The sequence below is a fragment of the Petaurus breviceps genome, unplaced genomic scaffold (assembly GCF_028583685.1).
Source record: "Petaurus breviceps papuanus isolate PSGF00001 unplaced genomic scaffold, PetGlider_PUasm1.0 688, whole genome shotgun sequence".
In the NCBI taxonomy this organism is placed as follows: domain Eukaryota; kingdom Metazoa; phylum Chordata; class Mammalia; order Diprotodontia; family Petauridae; genus Petaurus; species Petaurus breviceps.
In genome coordinates, this window is record NW_027186457.1 from 5,403,078 (window position 1) to 5,421,413 (window position 18,336).

An 18,336-nucleotide genomic window follows, 5' to 3' on the forward strand; every position below is an offset into this window, starting at 1 on the left:
AAACAAAGTTACACATCAGGGCTTATATAGCCTTCTTCTGGCTCAGAGAATGTAACAACCTTATTGACCCACTGGCTAATCAAAAAGTATCTACTGAAAAACAAGCCTCCTACCCCAGGCTCCAGGTGCACTTTAGCCTAGGGGCAGGGAAGATCTTTAAATTATTCTGATCCCCCAAACTGCTTATGATCTACTGGAAATGACTTTGTATAGGATGGTATTTAATTTTCTACATGAAAGCTACATGTATACTCTTTCAGGATTGAGATTGTTTCATTTTTCTCTTTATACTTCTAAGGTTAATAAAATGCCTGGCATATTGTAGATGTTAAATAAATGCTCATTGAATAAAAGAACAAATCTTAACAGTCTATAAATGTCCCACCTTGTTCCTCTCTCAATGTCTTATTTCTTTTCTTTTTCTTTCTGAAATCTTTGAAAGGCTCTAACGATCATAGATACAGGGCCAAAGGCCCTCATGGGCCATCTAGTCCAAATCTAGTTTTTCCTAAAGACCTCTGACATTTCATAAATGATGAAAGTGAAGCATAGAAAATTAAGCAATATGCCCAAGGTCATACAGGAAGTGACTGGAAGATCCAGAATGAGTTCCTTTGACTCTAGATGCAACAATGAGGAAAGGAAATAATAATGATGCTATATGGAATTTATTTGGAATTTTACAGTCTCAAAGTTCCTTATATACACTTTCTAATTTGCTCCTTACAACCCTGTGAAGTAAGCAGTATTAGTATTATTATACCCATTTTACAGAGGAGGAAACAAAGACCCAGAAAAGTGATTTGTCCTAGTTCACACAGCTAGGAAGCATGACTCAGCCCCAAGTCTTCTGACTTTAAAGTGCTCTTCCTGTTCTATCACAAGAAAGGACACAGCTGGACCAATTGCCCAACCATCTACATGCCACTTATCCAGGGAGAGAGTCCCTACAAAGGGCTCGTTGTTAACTCCTGACACTTTCCATGGGCTCTCCCCAGGAAATGATGGCATGACTCCCTGCCCAAAAGGGTCATTGAAACATCACTCTCAAAGACAAAGGCCCAGCAGTAACCTTGAACTCAGATGAAACTGATCATGGAGACAACCTTTGCCAGATGACCATGGATCTTAGAATTTAAAAAGAAGCGCTGTATCTTTCTTTGGGTACAATGAGTGTAATAATACTTGTTCTACCTACCTTATAGGATTGTTGTATGGAACAAATGAGATAGTGTGTATAAAGGATTTTGTTAATTTTAAAATTCCAAATAAATTCCAGATAGTAATTGTGGTTGGCATCAACCACAGATGGTTCTTCTCAGAGCTCTGTCCTATAGCCAGCCTTACAATTAAGTGAGATAGTCATTGGTTTATGTGGTATCATTTGATGGATTCCATCCAATATCTCCCCTGTTTGGTCTACCAACATGCCTGAAATTCCCATCACTGGGTTCACTCCTGATTGAGATAGGGCACTGCCTCCAGATAGTCATGTTAAATGTTTAGCATCAGTTATGTATTATCACAATAATGCCCATTACCACATTAGAAAATTAACTATAGGGGCAGCTAAGTGGTTCAGTGAACAGAGCACTGGCCCTGGAGTCAAGAGGACCTGAGTTTGAATCCGGCCTCAGACACTTAACACAAAAACACTAGCCATGTGACTTTGGGCAAGTCCCTTAGCCCCAACTGCCCTCCAAAAAGCAAAAAAACTATAAATGGGACCCAGGACAAGGTGAGTTTTGATCAGTAGTGGACAGGTGGAAAAAGTCAGGAACATAAGGCACCATGGAGAAAGGCAGGCCTAATGAGCCCAAAAGGAAGACAGAGGAAGACCAAAAGAGGAATAGGAAAACTCTGGAGAAGGTGAGATGACTTAGAACCAAAAAATAAACTCTATTTACTTCCCCCTATTGCTGAAGGTTATATTTGTTCAACAGTAAAGGCTAGTTTGCCCAAGGTATAGACAATTTGGCACTGGTCTGAAAGTTAGGAAGCTAACACTGACTTTATCACCAAAATGCTTCATGGCCCAGGTTGTTAGTCTCCATGTCTTTGCTTCCTGTAAAATAAGAAGATTGAACAGTACTTTGCACAAAGCGGTGAATTGTGTTGGACCTGATCCGGTTCCCCTTCAGTTCCAGCATAACATTATTCTAAGAAAGTGTTGAGCTAGATTTCTGAAGTGCTCAAAATTTGAATAGATCTTTCAGCTCATTGCTGCGGATGGTTTTTCCAGTCACACAAGTTGCAATCCACTAAGGCCTGCCCGCTTATCTTGGGTGACTCTTTTCAATATGTAGCACAATGAAAAAAACACCAATTCTGGAGTCAGAGGATGTGGATCCAAATCAGCAAGTCATTTAACTTCCTTAAGCCTCAGTTTCCTCATTTGTAAAATGAAGGCTTTGCACTAGTTGGGCCCAGAAATCCCTTCCAGCTGTAGATCTAAGATCCTCACAGAAATTCACTACAAGGGTCCACCTTGCATGCTGCCAGCCTTCCTTGCTTTCTCCTAACATAGAGAGGATATCAGTGGTGCACATTGCCCATCCTCTGTTTCTCCTTTCCTTACATACCGAACCTGTCTCTCTTTGTTCTCAATCATACATTTCTTTGATGACAGCCTTCATTCCAGTCCTTTATAGCTGCTTGTTTGTTGTGTTGCAGCCTACTCATACCCACAATGCACCTTTCCATTGCCCTCAGGGGTGATATTAATATTCAATTCTTTGGGAACTCTGATGATCCTTGTCTAGCAATCAAAAACACAAATTCATAGAGAAATTTGATACAGGACACTCAATAGTGCAATGAAAAAACTAAGTCCTTTTTATCTCCCCATCTCCCCCTGAGTTGCCCAGGCTGGCCTATAGTGCCCTTAAATCATTCAAACCTGTTCTTGATATCATACTGGCATTAATTTAGATCAGAAATCAAGACTCCAAATCCAACACTCCCTTTCTTACCTTCCTTCTTCCTGCCCACTCCTACATACCTGAGTCTGTAGCATTCTCTTTGCCAGGCTCTGAACATTCCGCCTACATTCAGCCTATTTTGCAAAGACATGATGAATAAAGATTCCATACTTCTCCCCAGCTGTTTGTTTGGCAAACTTCCTTCACCCATTTGTCATCTACCCACTTACCACCCTCCTCATCTAATTATTTTCTTACCTTCATGTATTTATGCCAGAGAAAAAGCACCTGACAATGACTTCACCAGTTCAGTTCCATTCATACAAGCATCCATAATAAAAGATATATAAAGACATGAGTTCTGGGATGGGAGTCAAAAGAACTGGACTCTAACCAGTAACTTGCTATGTCACCTTGGACAAGTAACTTTACTTCCATGAGCCTCGTTTTCCTCTTCTGAAATATGAGGTGATGGAATTAAATGGTCACAAAGATCCCCTGGTTCTATTTTATGATTCCTCTGGGAAATCAGTACTATGCTTGGAAATGTTCATTTTGGCTTGCATTTTCTAAATTTAGAATATAAACAAAAGAGAACTCAATCCATTTCCCCCTTTAAAACAAAGCTATAATTTTATTGTTCCCCCACCCCCACCCCAGCCCCATTAAGATCTTTTTATGTTTAGGATTGGATTTACATGTGGCAAGCTTTTCTAAGTAGTTAACTCCAAACATTTTCTCATACTCTTCTTTATAAAACTGCCATCAAAGACATTTCTGAGACATACAAAGACACATTACAATCACACTTTTTTTTAAACCAAAGTGCTATTACACTCCAAGTCATTTGGGGATATTTATAAAAATCAAATTCATGCACAAAGGACCAAGATTTGCTATCAATGAGAATGATCAAAAGAAAATGTCATAGTCTCTGAAGGCAATTCCAAAAGAGAAGGTTGTGCTATGTTTTAAGCAATGGCAGCATCAGGAGAATAAGCTTCAAGTTTCCCAAGGTGACTACTTTGAAGAAGAAAGCATTTTGTACATAATATAGATTCACGGTTTCATATATAATCCTCCGTTTCTGTTCTTTGTATGGAAATGTTTTTGGTGCTTGTCAAATTCAGAATAACAGAAAGTTAAAATGATTATTATCTCCCCTACACTTTTCAGCTTCCTTTTTCATGCTTTCCATCTCTCATTAGAATACATGCTCCTTGAAAGTACATTCCTTTTTCTGCTTGTATTAGTGTTACCGGTGGTTGGCACAGCGTCTGGCACATAATAGACATTGAATAAAGCTTGTTGACTTGACTTGTTGACTTTAATGCCCTGATGAGGCAGCTAGATTATTCAATAGATACAGGACTTAAAGTCAGGAAGCTATGCTTTAAAAGAGACATTGACAAACTGTAATGCCTCCAAAGAAGATGATAAAGATGTTGAGGGAACTCAAAAAACTATGTCATATGGGGACAATTAAAGGAAGTAGAAACACTTATCCTGGAAAAACTAAGACTTGCAGGAGAGGAAGGGAGATTTTATCCTTGACTTCAAATGTTAAAGTATCTTTTTTTTTAGGCTTATTCTGCTTGACCAGAGAGAAGAACCAGGACCAATGTGTTAGCAAAAAGGCAGATTAATTCAATATAATAAATTCCTATGATCTTGAGATGCCCAAAATTGAAAAGGGTTTCTTTAGAAGGTCATTAGTGCCGTCACTGGTGGTCTTTAAGAAGAGGCCAGATGGCCATTTATATAGGGCAGTAATAGGAGGGATTATTTATGGATTTTTAATTTTTGTTTACAGATTTTATAGCGCAAACCCATAAATTGAACTATAGGTCATGTCTGATGCACCTTCCAACTCTGAGAGTTTATGATTCCATGACTCATGTCAAAAGGACTGCTGGCCTAGTTGGAGGACAAAAATTACTCTGAGTCCTACATAGAGGATAAATTTGAATTTTGTTCCTATGATCATGACCACTAAAACGAGTATCTCTTCAGATTTATTGAAGGTGCCGTTTTGGGCAATAGTGTTACAAAAGAAGTACCACAATGTAGTGGTAACTCAGATCATGGAATGAATAAGAATCTGGGCTTTGCAGTTTGAAACTGTGCCCCCTAAATCACTAAACTGTGGATATCCTTTGGTCCAACAATATCTCCACAAGGTCTACACACCAAAGAGATCAAAGAAAGAAGGGAAATGCCTATAAATATGAAAAATATGTAGCAAAGAACTAGAAATTAAGGGGGTACCTATCAATTAGGAAATGGATGAACAAGTTTTGGTATATTAATGTAATGAAATGCTAGTATATCATAAGAAACAAAGAAAGGAATGATCTTTAAGAAATTTGAGACTGTATGATCCAATGCAGAGCAAAGTGAGCAAAACCAGGATTATAATTTATATAATAATATTGCAAATAAAAATAACTTTGAAAGACTTAAGAGCTTTGGTTAAGAGAATGACCAATCATGATTTCAAAGCACCAAAGGTGAAGCATGCCACCCATCTCCTCACAAAGAAGTGACAGATTTGAGGTGCAAAATGGCATGTTTTTTTTTAACACCATCAATGTGTAAATTTATTTTGCTTGACTACATACTTGTACCACAAGAGTTTTCTTTTTTTGTTGTTATTAATATTACTATTGGAATAAGAGTGGCAGAAAATATAAAGGGCTGATAATAGGATTACTAGTTAAAAAGGAAAGGAAGAAAAGAGGATCATTGGAACATTTTTAAGTGGATAAGACACCAGAAAGTCAGAAAGAAACAGAGACCAGCAGGATAGCACTGAAAGATATGTTGGATTTATTATATACCTAAAAGAAGCAAACAGCACATAACAAGAGACCCACAGATTCTGGTATAATCCTTTTTTTCTGTTTTTACTTCACAAGCACAAAACTGAAAATGTCACCCCCCAACTCAATAAACTCTAGTTTATTAAAGCTCCTTTGTAATTGGTCTGGCTTCATTGGACATATATAATTCCCCTCCCACACTTGCCAGTACAGTCTAACTTCTCTCCTGTTCCTTACACAAGACAATCCATCTCTTGTCTCTGTGCCTTCAAACTGATCATCATTCATGCCTGGCATGCATTCCCTTCTGACATCCCCCTCATAAGAATACCTATCTTTCTTCAAGAGGGAGCTCAATTACCACCTTCTTGACTCCCCTAGCTGCTAGTGCCATCCCGCTCAATATTAATTTACTAATTCAGGTAGAAACAAGATGGTAGATTAAAGGCAGGTACTCACCTGAGCTCTCTCCCAAACCCCTCCAAATACTTTAAGATAATGACTCTAAAACAAATTCTGGAGTGACAGAACCCACAAAAATACAGGAGACAATTTTTCAGCCCAATACAGCTTAGAAGGTCAGCAGGAAAGGTCTGTTACACCAGGATGAGGGAAGAGCACAGTCCAGCAAACCAGCAGCAGACTTTGAGGGGTGATTGAATCAGTGGCAGCAATGGTGATTGCTAGACCTCTCAGTCTGCAGATAAGGGGGATTAGACAGTGGGTCAGATGGAGATTTACAGGAGTTTCTTTGCTAGCAACAGAGGCAGGACTCTGTTGCTGCCTATACTTGGATCTGGTTCATAGTCTTGAGTCTTAGTCCCAGTGCAAGGAGGAGCACTAGCAGAGCAGAGCTTGTGGCCACAGAGGAGCTGGGATCACAGTCCCAGGGTTAAAGGAGTGCTTGTGGTTACTCATAAACTAGGGAAAAGTACAGGAGAGAAGGAAACACGCCTTTCCCTAGATCATACCACCTTGGAAAAACCAAAAACTTATAGGTCCCAAGAATTACCTCTGAAAACAGTTGCACTAAAAAACCTGAAGCTTGGGACAATCCTCCCTCTGTGTGGGAAGCAGAACCCTACTTCATCACAGAGTTAAAAGTCAAGAAATATGAGCAAACAGAAAAAAGTTTTGACCACAGAAAGTTACTATAGTGACAAGGAAGGTCAAAACACACACTCAGAAGACAATAAAGTAAAAATTCCTGCATCCAAAGCCTCAGAGAAGCAGCCATGCAAAAGCTCAAAAAAGGGTTTTAGAAATCAAAAGAGGTAGAAGAAAAATTGAGAAAAGAAATGAATGATGCCAGAAAATCATGAAAAAAGAGTCAACAGCTTGGTAAAGGAGGCACACAAAAAAATACTAAAGAAAATAACACCTTATTCCAGACCTAAATTCCATACCTCTAAGTTCAAGGAGAAAATACTGCAAGCAGTCAAAAAGAAACAATTCAAATATTGTGGAGCCACAATCAGAATAACACAAGATTTAGCAACTTCTACATTTAAGAATCAGAGGACTTGGAATAGGATATTCCCAAGGACAAAAGAGCTAGAATTACAACCAAGAATCACCTACTCAGGAAAACTGAGTATAATCCATCAGAGGGGGAAATGGACTTTCAATGAAATTGATGAAAAGAACAAAGGTGAATATAAACTTCTATTTTAAAATACAAGATGCAAAAGAAGCATAAAAAGGTAAACAGGAAAGAAATCATAATGGATTCAATAAGGATAAACTGTTTATATTCATTCCTACATGAGAAAATTATATTTATAACTCTTTAAAACTTTCTCATTAGGGCAGTTAAGAGTATACATACACAGAAATCAGAGGTGTGAGTTGAATGTGATGGCATGACTATCTTTAAAAAAAGAAAATTAAGGGGTGAGAAAGAATGCAGTGGGAGAAGGGGAAAGAGAGAGATAGAATTATCTGATATAAAAGAGGCCTGAAACAGATTTTCCAGTGGAGGGGGAAATTTTTTCCAGTAGAAAGAGGGAAAGGGAACACATGAATTTTACTCTAGTTAGAACTGGCTCAAAGAGGAAATAATATACACAATCAATTGGATGTAAAAATCTATCTTACCATACAGGAAAGTAGGAAGGAAAGGGCATGACAAGGGGGAAGGGAGGTCAATAGAAGGGAAGCAAGTTTGGGGGAGGTAAAAGACACAAAACATTTTTGAGAATGGATGGAGTAAAAGGAGAAAGTAAGGATAAACAGGGAGAAAACAGGATAGAGGGAAATACATAGCTGGTAATCATTACTGTGAAAAAAAAATTACAGTGTTTCACTGAAAAAAATTTCATTTCTCAAACATATAGAAGACTTTGTCAAATTTATGGAATTAAAAGCTATGCCTCAATTGATAAATGGTCAAAGGATATGTCAAAGGAACCAAAGCTATCTATGGTTATATAAAAAATGCTCTAAATCACTATTGGTGAAAGGCAAATTAAACAACTCTGAGCTACTACCTCACACCTGTCAGAAAGGCTAATATGATAGAAAAGGAAAATGACAAACGTTGGAGATGTGGGAAAATTAAAACACTAATGTACTATTGGTGAAGTTGTATGCTGATGCAACCATTCTGGAGTACAATTTGGAACTATACCCAAAGGGCTATAAAATGATGCATACTCTTTGACCAAGAATATCACTACTAGGTCTATATCCCAAAGAGAAAAAAAAAAAAAGGAAAAGGATATATGTGTTGAGACATACTTATAGCAGTTCTTTCAGTGGTGGCAAAGAATTGGAAATTGAGGGGATGTCCGTCAATTGGGGAATGACTGAACAAGTTGCTTTATGTGATTGTGATGGAATACTATTGTGCTTTAAGAAATAATGATAGAGGAAAAAAATGATAGATGCTCTCAGAGAAACATGGAAAGACTTAGATGTACTGATGCAAAGTAAAATGAGCAGAACCGGGAGAATATTGTACAATAATAGCAATATTATATTATGATCTACTATGAATAACTTAGCTATTCTCAGCAATACAATGATCCAAGACAATTCTGAAGCACTTTATGTTGAAAGATGCTGTCCATCTCCAGAGAAAGAATTGGCAGGGCCTGAATGCAAGTCAAAGATACTTTTTCTTTCCGTTATTTTTCTTGAAAGTTTTTTGTCTATTTTCTTTCACAAAATGACTTACATGGAAATGTGATTTGTATGACTACACATGCATAACCTATGTCAAATTGCTTGCTTTCTCAATGTGGGAGGGGAGGGGGAGAGAAGGAATTTGGAACTCAGAATTTGAAAGACAAAAAAGAATATTAAAATTGTTTTTATAGTAATTGGGAAAAAGTTAAATAAGATTTTTTAAAACTATGTTTATTTACTACTACTAACATATATAAATCTATATTTAAGAAATTTGTATTTACCAATATCCATTCTTTCTTATTCTATACATACTCATATATGTCCTTGTCTAGTCATTCCCTCCTTCCATTAGAATTTAAATGCCTTGTAAGGCATATCATTCTTCAGATTTGTATCCAAAGTGCCTGGTACAGGGCCTAGCATATGGAGGCACCTAATGCTTATTGACTGATTGTGTATGGAACTACTCAGGTTAGTGTTTCCATTCAGAATTTTTAAAAATAACTAAATCTAAACTTAACAAAATAATATGAGCTCACTCTACTGCTTATGACCTATGTGACTTTGGGCAGGTCACTTAAATTCTAGGTGCATCATTTTCCTTAAATATGAAGAGTTGGAATAAAGGTTTCTTTAAAGTTACTTGTAGCTCTTGAACTATGGCCTTATGTTGTAGGGGCTTTGTACTTCTATCTCCTACTCTGGACAGAGGCTAAAGACCAAGGCTACCACTTCATAAAAATTTCTCATCCTACATAAAGCATTAAAAAAAAAATCTATTCCAGGGATAATGATTCAAATACATATGGTGGTGGTGGTAAAACATCACATTGGTCTGTGTCTACTGCATGTGGAAGAGTTAGCCAGCAAAGAAAATGCCTAGGGACTTGAAGACACAAGCCATCAACATATTACTTGTCCACAAAGGGTCCCTTTTATGAGCAAATAATGTTCTGATTTAAGAAGGTAGTCCTCAATAGTCTTTACCATATTGTACAAAGTACATGTGAATTATTCACATAAAATCATTGACTAGTCACTGTTTTTGGTGGTGTAGTATTGATCCTAATGCCAAAGAAGATATGAGCATAACATGTGTCATGGGGCAGCTACATGGTACAGTGGATAGAGCACTGGGTTTGGAATCAGGAAAACTCATCTTCCTGAGTTCAAATCTGGTCTCAGTCACTTACTAATTGTGTGACTCTGGGCAAGTCACTTGATCCTGATGGTCTGTTTCCTCATTTATAAAATGAGCTGGAGAAGGAAATGGAAAACCACTCAGAGTATCTTTGCCAGGAAAACCCCAAATTGTGTCAGAGTCAGACAAGATTGAAATGACACAACAGCAAAATTGTACCAGACCACTAAATATAGTTCATCAAACATACCAACATTGGTCAAGAATGCAAAAATATAGAGGTGTATATGAACATATATGTGTGAATTTTGCAAGCCATCTATTATGATAGAGTTCTCAAAATCCTTTCAAATACTATTATTTCCTTCTTACATGCCTACTGTAATGATCCACATCTCTTTTCCACAAATAGGATACCTGGCATCATTTTTTGACAACTGATCACCATCTACTTCTATTGAGTTAAGTACTCTGTGGGGAGGAATCTTATCCAAACTCTCACTCCCACGTCATGTAATGCTCAAGCTAATTGGTCACACTGAAGGGAAAGTTGGTGCCAACTACTAAGAATGCACAAAATCAGGTCATTAGAGTACACCAATCAAGTTTTTTAACTGTTGATATAGGACCAGAGATCGAGCTAAGAGAAATGTCAGAAACTAGTTATATTTCAACACACTCATTTTACAGATGAGTAAAGTCACTGAGGGAGGGAGGGAAGGAGGGAAGGAGGGCAGGAGGGCGGGAGGGAGGGAAGGAAGGAAGGAAGGAAGGAAGGAAGGAAGGAAGGAAGGAAGGAAGGGGAGGGAGGGAGAGAGGAAGAGAAGAAAATAGTCCCTTCTTCCAAAGACCTCACAATCTAATAGGGGAGACAACATGAAAACATCTAGATACGAACAATATACCCAGGATCAATTGGCAATAAAATTAAGAGGGAAGACACTAGTATTAAGAGAGATGAGGTCCTTTCCCCTGTATGCAAATGGTCAAAAGATATGAATGGTTGGTTCTGAAAAGAATTGTAAAGTATTCACAATCACATGCAAGAATGTTCTAAGTCAGAAGTGTCAAACATATAGCCCAGCAGAGAAGTCTGAACCAGATTAAAATGTTATTGGGAGATAGATGTAAATAATGTTAACGTGTGGTTTTTCTAAGTAAATATGCAGCCTGCAGGAATCCTTAACAGGTCCCTGTTTCTATTTGACGCAACTGCTCTAAATCACTAATAATAAGAGAAATTCAAATTAAAACAACTCTGAGGTGTCACCTCACATCCTGTGAACTGATAAAAGATAACAAAAATAACAACAGCATTGGAGGAGTTGTGGAATGATAAACACACTAATATTATTGGTGGAGCTGTGAACTATAACAAATATGGCAAGTAATTTGGAATTATGCAAATAAATTGACTAAAAAGTCAATATCCTTTGAACCAGAGACTGTTACTATGATGATACCCCAAGGAAGCCATCAGTAAGAGGAAAGATTCCATTTACATAAATAAATTTAATAGCAAAACTTCTTGTAATAGCAAGGTAGATCCCCATCAATTAGGAAATAATAAATTGTGGCACATGAATGTAATCTTACTGTGCTGGGAAGAAAGTATGTATGTGATGAATACAGAGAACCATGGAAAGATCTATATGAACTAAGGCAGAGTGAAGTAAGCAGAACCAAGCAAAGAATACACACAATCATTATAATAATGTAAATGCAAAGAACCACCCACTCAAAAAATCAAAAGAAAATATAACAAAATTCTAGATTAGACATGACTCAAATGATAAAAGATGAACAGTTATCTATCCCCAATCCATACTTTCATGTAGGTGGGAGATCCACAGATGTTCCATATTGCACATTTTCAGACTTTTTCAATGTATTTATCAGTTGTGCTGACTTTTTTCCTCTCTAAAAAGACACTACTTGTTATATCTCTTAGGCTAGAGAAGAGGAAAGATACTGGTAAGAAACAGAAAAATATCAATAAAAATTTTTTTAACAAGATGAAGAAAGACATTAATCAGAAGGTAGAAGCCAGGAGGCAGAAATGAAGTCAGAAAAAATTCAGGCATGTTGGAAGGACAAAGGACAAACACTGGTCCTTTGATTCTGGAACTTCTATATCATTTTTGCCACAATAATTGCAAAAGAAATCAGTGTTGCTAAAAAATTACTTGTCTGAACCATCTTCATATAGACTTAGCTGGGATAAACAATACAAATCAATTAGTGTGCACCTCATTTATGTGGAGGACAAGCAAGAATGTATCAGAGTTCTCTTCTGAATATACCTTTAGTTCAATTTCACAAGTCAGTTTTTGCCGGGAAACAGAGGTGGAACAAGGGAAATATGGTATTATAGCAGAAATATCATGGTCATATTTGTGCCATACAAAGTCCAAGAGCAGAAATGGTGATTAATAATGAAAAAAGTACTCTTCTGGTGACTGGACAACAACAGAATCATTTGCAAAACAGCAGTGCTTTTGTCTACACTCACCAGAACAACAAAAGGAAAGACACAACAGACGTCTTTCCACTCTCCTTGCTGAAGTGGAGTGGAGTCATCTGTTTTTTTCTACAGTCATTGCATAACAGAAACAGACTGGCAAAAAGGAGGCCCATGGCTGGTCAGAAGATTATGTTAACTGAGAGATTAAGTGAACCTCATTCCTCTTCCACTTGACAATCCTTTAAATATTTGAAGACTGCTATCTCATTCCCCTGAAGTCTTCTCTATCCAGACTAAACATTCCAAATTCCTTCAATCTTTCCTTATATGACATAGCTCCCAACTCTTCCCAATTCTGGTCATCTTCTTTGAGCCTGTTCTTTGTGTCTCTTAAATACCATTCATAGAATCAAACTCAGCAGTCCAGCTTTGGTCTGGCCATTGCAAAGTGTTGTTGCACTCTCAGTTCTTGTTTTAAACTCTTAATTTTAGAGTGATTTAAAACAATCTTTTTCATCACGAGGGCAGGAATTGTTTTTTCATCTTGCTTTGCATTCAAAAGAAATTTAATATTTGTTGATCATTAAGTTCAGGATTTTCCTTGTCTGTGAAGCATACTCTCATTGCTGCAGTTGCTAAGAAGCTTTCTCTCCTCAAAGACCCCCACCCCCACCCCACCCTCCACCCCCAACATATGGGTAACAAGTTTCCACAACTGATGCCACAGTGATTTCTCAAATATTTTTTCAGTTGACTCTCAATTGTGTTGAGACCATGCCCCTGCCTACTGCTTTATCTTGACATAAGGGGATCCTACTATACTTTTATACACTTAGTACTTCCTCCCTAAATACCAATGAGATTCAATAAGTAACTTTATCTAAGAGAAAAGGCAATGTCAAGTAATACTCCTCAGGAATCTGGAAGGCTGTGATGTAGTTTCTGATAAAAGATTTACAGAGAGACCATCTTTGTAAAATTTCATCTTTATTTTCTTTAGGTAATGAAGCCCTAAATGACGATTTTTAACTATAAAAGTGGACAGTGAATGATCCAAGTACACCAAGTGATGAAAAACAGATCAAGCAAAATCTCAGCTTGATACGTTGATTGAGGTTAAGTGATTACTCAAGGAAATAGATATGAAAATCAGTAAAAATTTCCAGTGCTAATGTGTATAATGTTTATAAATGGTGCTAATTTGGGGGGGAAACAAATTGTATTCATTTACCTTACCTACTATGTTTTTGTCTTATCAACAACGAATTTACGTAATAAATGTGTGCACATGTCTACTAAGACAGACAAAAAGTAATTTTTAGTGTTAGTAAATTCCTTTAGAAGTCCTCCCAACCAAAATTTTCTAAAGACACCCACATAGTAGGCAGATTCATCTCCCAAGAAAACTGACCATGATTGTCCCTCTAATCACTTCAATATGAGTGAACTTAGACCTCCAGACTAACACTATCCAGGTATCAAGGAAAACACTTGTTGCAAACTAAGATGCAGAAAAGTCCTAGGATATTAGAAAATTATAACTGAAATTTACAAAATATTTACTAACTGGAGGCTTTCATATCCTTGAGTATACAGATGTCTCATTTGGATGGACATGAATTCTCTATGCATCCAAAGAGAGAAGTGTTGACATGACAGTCAAAGAGCAAGGATTGGAATCCCAGGGTATTATACTGTGTGATTTGGGAAGCCAACTCAATCATCTTATCACATCTCTCAAAGGAAGTCAAAGACAACCCAAATCATTTGAGTTGCTAAAAAAAATAAGTTATAAAAAATATTCTTGTAAATTAGTAAGTTTGGAGTAGAGGTTAAACCAACTGACCACTCAACTAACTCCCTTCTAATCTGAAGTTCTATGATTTTTGTTAACATACAAATTGGGATACTTCATGTATTTTACAATTCTGGCTGCCAAAACTGTATTAGAACAATTTCATCCTAGACAGCTGCTTCTGAACATTTCATTTTTGTTTTAAATGATAGGTAGTTGTGGTTTTGTCATTGCTGTAATTTCCCCAAAGTCAAGCCTGAATAAGAAATTCCAGATAAGACAGTCAAGCCTGCTATGAGGGGCTGAAGATTTGTTGAAGTCTTAGGCATATACATATACATATATATATGGATATGTGTATATGTATATACCCACAGACACACATACATATAATATACCTACAATTCTCTAACTGACCTTTTATATTACTTTGACATATATATGAAAACGTAAAAAAAAGAACTATGTAGTTAGACAAAATTATTATTTTAGTCCATGATAGGTAGTACATTCATAATAACATTTACAAAATAGTTACCAACTTGTTCTTTGAGAATACTAGAAAAAATATTGCATAGATCATTTCTCAAAAATATTTTAAAATTACTTTGCTGGTAAAACCATTGTATAAACAAAATATGCAATCTACTGTGGTTGTTTTAAGTTCCAGTTGAGAGAATCCACATACAGACAATAATATAGATCTGCACCTGTTACAAATATGCTACAGTTTTAAATATTGCTCGTTGAATACAGTATCCCAAAGTATCCAAGAAGTTTCATACACAATCCATTTAAGTTATTTTTGGCATAAGGCTCTGGCACATCAGAAAAGAACCACATCTAGCTGAAGTTTTACAGATATATGACATGCAGCATCATTGGGTTGTCAAGTAGATTGTTCAGTTAAAATGCAGGCTTGCTCATGTATTCTTCCATTGTCTGAAAGAGAAAATGAAATCAACAGAATTACTCCAAAAAATCACACCTTTCAGTTCAATTTGCACTATGAAAAATGAATATTCCAAAAGGTAACTTCCTATTTTAAAAGATAACTCATTCTATTCAAATAAAGAGATGCCAGGTTTATAAATTTTAGCTATTATCATATATATGAGTGTGCATACACATACAATTACATACACATACATCTTTATACATACATATATATATATATGTTGAAGGATGTATACATGTGAGGTGAAATAGTTTATTAGTAGTTCTATAATGTCACTAGACCATACATACAGAACACAGTCAAGAAACAAAGGACTGATGAACAATATGCTAGCTACAACAGCAATTTCAGTAGTAATGTTATTGCCATTATTTACACTAAGATGATCTTGAAGGACCCATCCAGGCATATTGGATAGGAAGATCACAAAAGTATTCTTATAATTGTCACCACCTATATATAATGGGCCATCTGGTGCAAGTTTCTAATGAAAATGGCATTCCTGCTACCATTCAAGATACTACACTTTGACTTTTCCTCTCATCATTCAGATCATAATAGCAATAAAAGTACAGAGCCAAGGAGGCGACTCAGAGAAAGACCAGGAGTGAGTGGCCTTTGCTAAAAACTGCACTCAGCCAACAGGACTTCATTATGGCAATAGTTTGACATATCCAAGGAACTCTGAGACAGTAAAACCTCAACTATTCCAACAATGGAATGGCGGATAGCTGAGGGTGCTTTAAAAATGCCAAAACTTTCAACTCCCTCCACTCCCTACCACCATGCCAATCTTTCCAAAAAACCCTATAAGACATGAACTGTACTTAAAAAATTTTTAAAGTCATCCTCTGAACCAACAAGGTTTGTGATGTGTTGAATTTGTGACCATAGATGCAGATGAAAATGTGGATGGCACTGGACAGAAGTCTCAATGGATACTGACCCCAACAACATTCCTGGAACCTGAATCCTCGAAAAAGTTCCTGGAGTCATATTGAAGTGGTTGGGGCTTTGTTTTCCTTTTGTTCATTTCCTTCCTTTTTTTTAATTTAAATTGAGTTGGAGTAAAGCATGTACAACTTCCTGACCTCTTTGGTTGTAGGCCAGAGTTTCCTTAGCTGCAAAACCAAGGAGTAAATCAAAGGCTGAAGAAGCCTTCTTCCCAGAGATTTTTTTTTCATCTTCAAAAAACTGGCTTCATCTTTGTTGCTCCAATCAGAGTCTGGTGATTTATCAGTACCCTTCAAAAGGCATCTATGGTTTCTGTACCACTGACAGTTTCTTGTAAGTCTGTACCCATACTTCCATCTTATTTTCAGAGCTTGCTCAAAGAGTATGAAAAAAATCTATTTTAAGAATTTATGGGGGCAGCTAGATGGCTCAGTGAATAAAGAACTGGCCCAGGAGTCAGGAGTTCAAATCTGGCCTCAGACACTTAACACAAAAACTAGCTGTGTGACCTTGGGCAAGTCACTTAACCCCAACTGCCCTCCAAAATGCAAAAAAAAAAAAAAATTTATGCTAGAGTTTTGGTGGAGAGCTTACTCCAAAGCCTAGAGACTACTGATCTTCATCAACATCACTCCTATTTTCATTAGGTTTTGCAAGTTCTGCTAAAATGGCCCCTGGGTCATGTTTTTCTTGAAATCCTCCATAATGTTTAACTTTTGTAATAACATTTCATATTTTGACCAACACCTTGGTCCACAGGCTGAATCAGTGAAGGATGTGGGGAGTGTCTGGGGTTAGGAGACAACGGTAAAAAAGTGACCAAAAATATTCTCTTGTGTTAACTCTGCTTCCTCAGGGTTAAGCTCTACAATTACCTGTCAACAGAATAAGAGGTGTGTTCAAGCAGCCTGTGGTTCTTCGATGATCTTGTGAATATTTGTGAAAAGATGACAGAATCATTCAGGGGGTAACGTCTTTGTTTGACTGGACAAAGTTAAATAATTTCTGCCTTTGAAAAGTCTCAGATGAGGAAGTTTACCAAATGTCACAAGTTCAGTAAAGGCCTCATGCAGGAATGAAACTGGCCCTGGAATCTCAGAGGTTATGCCAGTGATCTCTAGCTCTGACAGATCCTATCAAGTTCAAAAGCCCTCAAGTACATCACACTTCAAGTGACAGCATTCTCTTGGGGGGTGAGGCAGTATCAGTGAAAAGGGGCTCATCACCAGTTGGTTCATCATTAATTGATAATGGAGGGGCGGGGGCACCACAGAAACCCATGAAACAAACCATTTATTCCCTAAGGCATGGAGGGATTCCATTCTTTTTCAGTGAAAAAGCTACCAACAAAGATAAAACCATGGATCTCTGGAGTTAAATAGTACTTTATAGCTTACATCCATTCTCTCATTTGATCCTCAAAACAAGACCAGAATATAGGAAATGTAAGAACCATTACCCCCATTTTACTCATGAGAGAAATGGTACTCTGAATGGCTGGAGGTGAGAGAAGTAAAGTGACTTGGCCAAATTTGTATGATTAACCCAAGTCCTCCAATTCATAGCCAATGATACTTATACTACACTATACAGACTCTATTACCATTGATTGCTCTTTGGGCCCCTTTCTTTTTTTGGGGAGAGGGACTCAAAAGTCTCTTTTACCCTTACATGAGTTCATACCGATTAATTTTGAAGCTTGAGTCTATTATATGTAATTCACAACACAAATCATTAAGAAAAAAAAAAGGAACTGACCCAGTGACTGAAGTTCAATCTTAATGGTTTCTTGTTTTGTTTGGGGGTTTGTTTGTTTTTTTTTTGGAGGGGGAAGGTAGGGCAATTGGGTCACGTGTCACCTTGCTCAAGGTCACACGGCTAGGTTTTTTTGTGTTAAGTGTCTGAAACCAGATTTGAACTCAGGTCCTCCTGACTCCAGGATCAATGCTCTATTCATTGAACCATCTAGTCACCCATTAATGGCTACTTAATAAATATTACCCTCTATAATTCATGTTTGGCCCCACTCAGAAATCACCTCTTAACAACTGAGTTTGGTTCATGTCCTAAAACCACCAAAGTTACCAAAACATTTTCATTTAGAGCAATGTTATTAACGAAATCCATAGGAAACAGAAAGGGGCATGAT

At 37.1% G+C, this 18,336-nt stretch overlaps 1 protein-coding gene across 3 annotated transcripts in view; it reads right to left on the reverse strand.

Moving 5' to 3' along the window:
* Positions 1-13,450: 13,450 nt before the first annotated feature.
* The window catches only part of AP1S3 (adaptor related protein complex 1 subunit sigma 3), a 90,252-nt gene continuing 85,366 nt past the window's right edge, over positions 13,451-18,336 (reverse strand). For all 3 annotated transcript variants that reach the window (XM_069104530.1, XM_069104531.1, XM_069104532.1), the window contains one exon: positions 13,451-15,217. In XM_069104530.1, coding sequence (XP_068960631.1) covers positions 15,182-15,217 — 36 coding nt within the window. In that variant the 3' untranslated portion in view covers positions 13,451-15,181. The remainder of the gene's footprint in view (positions 15,218-18,336) is intronic.